General features: G+C 48.9%; 1 protein-coding gene across 1 annotated transcript in view; it reads right to left on the bottom strand.

Moving 5' to 3' along the window:
- Window positions 1–1,800: 1,800 nt before the first annotated feature.
- slc49a4 (solute carrier family 49 member 4) overlaps window positions 1,801–2,500 on the bottom strand; it is a gene marked incomplete at both ends in the record, with an annotated part of 63,177 nt that continues 62,477 nt past the window's right edge. The window contains one exon of the mRNA XM_080537052.1: window positions 1,801–1,916. Coding sequence (XP_080393178.1) covers window positions 1,801–1,916 — 116 coding nt within the window. The remainder of the gene's footprint in view (window positions 1,917–2,500) is intronic.

The following is a 2,500-nucleotide window of genomic DNA, read 5'->3' as shown; positions in this document are numbered from 1 at the left end:
CGGTGACAGAAGCCCCAGTCCCAGTTAGTAGAACCTTCTAGAAACCTAGGTGAGTGACAGTTGCTGTGTGCGCTGGACCTGTCGCTGAAGAATCCAGATTAGCTGAGGCGGTGGTTTTGCTTTTCTTGTCTTCTCCGTTATAAAGACATCCGTTTAAACTTTAACGTCTGTTTTTGTTTTCCTTTGTGTAGGGGGGGAGAACCTTCAACTCCATCCCCTGGTTTTGGCAGTGGCTGGTTGGCACAGTGACCCCTGGTGGTCGGCGTTGTGCATTACACGTAAAGCAGCTTCATGGTCAGATGGTTCGGCTTTTCCTACACTTGTGGTGTCCAGCAGAAAACCACCTCTCTCAGCTGTGCGACAGCAGTATTCAGGTTTCCTTTAGAGTCTCTCTGTTTGTCTCTGTTATCTAGTGTTAGTGTTGATTCCTCAAATAAATATCTAGAATAGAAGGTGACACATCGCAATGTTATGTTATTAAAAACCATTAAAATTAACAAAACATAGCCTGAAACAAGTTTCAGTTAAAACAAAGAAAACAAAACTCCCATAGAAACAACTGTGAAAAGTAAAAAGGAAACATTCGAGACAACAACTTGTGAAATCTGTGTGGGTTTTAACTAGCTAACTCCGCTAACGCCCGACTGCTTCTAATGACACAGGAGAACCGACAACTTCCTCATTATGAACCGTTAATGAAAACACACACACACACACACACACTCACACACACACACACACACACACACACACACACACACACACACGAGAGAGAGAGAGAGACAGAGAACTCTGACTCTTGCATGCCAAGTCACTCTATACAGGGCTTATCCAATCACGGCCCTGGACACTGGCTAGCACCAGCGTAGTGGCGTCCAATCAATTCAATCCCATGGGGAGAATAAAACAAATGCAGGGGGGGGGGGTCATCACTCTTGCATAATAAGGCTTGAGAGAATAAGATAAAATAACGACCATGTCACTAAATATTACATCACGAATCAGATCCCCCCCCCCCTCTCTACCAATCATAACCTAGTTATGAGTCACATTATTAAAACAGTCCCTTCTTAACTCAAGACTGGCCCGAGGACACCTGCTGATTGGCTGCTGCTAGAAGCCATCCCATAATGCCCCTCTTCTTCCTCATTAGGAGCAGAGGTGAGCAGAGGCAGGCTACAGGGGGAGGGGGGGGGCGGGGCACCGAAGGGCCTCCATCATACATAAACATCACGTACATAAACATGGAAATCAACATCAAAATCAAACAAAATCAACAACAACAACAACAGTCCCTCATGCCATGATCAGGTAAAAAAAACAGAAAAAAAAACGTTTTTCGTTGTTTATAAAATCAAACCCGACGATGCGGTCGGAGGTCGGAGGTCGGAGATGATGGCGCCCCGCTGCGTAGAGCAGAGCAGACAGCCAATCAGCAGTCAGAGTCAACGTCGACACGGAACCTCTCTGAGCTCGGCTCGTCGGCCGTCATGACAACACACAACCGCTGTCGTTGTCGTGGTTCCAAACACACGGCTACAGTATCGCTTCATAAAACGTAAAAAAAAGAGCGCTAGGATGGACTTTTCCTTTTATCACCCGTCTCTTTTTTATCTTCCCTCATCTTCTTTGTGCAATGTTGTTTTTAGTTTTTTGCTTTGTCGTTTAAAAAAGAAAAACAAAAAAAGAAGCTCAAGGTTTCAGTCTTTCTCCTCGGAGAGAGAGGAGGAGGAGGGAGGAGTGGGGGAGTGGGGGGTTAGGGGAGGGAAGAAGAGGGGGGGGGGGGTGGGTGGTGGTCTCTCAGACGGAGACGAAGACATCCAGGTAGAGGCGGTCGTAGGTCTCCCTGAAGAACAGGATGAGGATCAGGCTGAAGAGACACGAGCCTGTCAGGCACCAGTTCAGCCAGGTCAGGTCTGGAGAGAGGGAGGGAGAAAGAGGGAGGGAGGGAGAGAGGGAGGAGGGAGAGAGAGAGGGAGGGAGGGAGAGAAAGAGGGAGAGAGAGGAAGGGAGAGAGGGAGAGAGAGGAGGGAGGGAGGGAGAGAGGAAGAGAGGGAGAGGAGAGAGGGGGGAGGGAGGGAGAGAGGAAGAGAGGGAGGGAGAGAGGGGGGGGAGGGAGAGAACGAGGGAGGGAGAGGGAAGGAGAGAAAGAGGGAGAGAGAGGAAGGGAGGGAGGGAGAGAGGAAGAGAGGGAGGGAGAGAGGGAGAGAGGAAGAGAGGGAGGGAGAGAGAGAGAGAGAAAAAGGGAGAGAGGAAGAGAGGGAGGGAGAGAGAGGGAGAGAGAGAAGAGGGTCATTCACAGTGGTCCACTACATCATGTACTTCAGACATGGTGCAACACAACAACAACAACAATCATCTCTGACTAAGGTCAAGAGTAAACAAACATGTTGTTGGGGTCGACCTGGGGTCAGCTGTGAACACTCTGAAACCAAACGAGATGATGATGTCGTAGCAGAGATGAACCACTCATGTACCGTACAGAGAGGCTTGTATGAGG

Source organism: Nansenia antarctica (genome assembly GCF_963989245.1).
Source record: "Nansenia antarctica genome assembly, chromosome: 7".
Taxonomy (NCBI): Eukaryota; Metazoa; Chordata; class Actinopteri; order Argentiniformes; family Microstomatidae; genus Nansenia; species Nansenia antarctica.
Note: the sequence above shows the minus strand (reverse complement) of the source record. Positions and strands in the feature narration are given on the sequence as shown.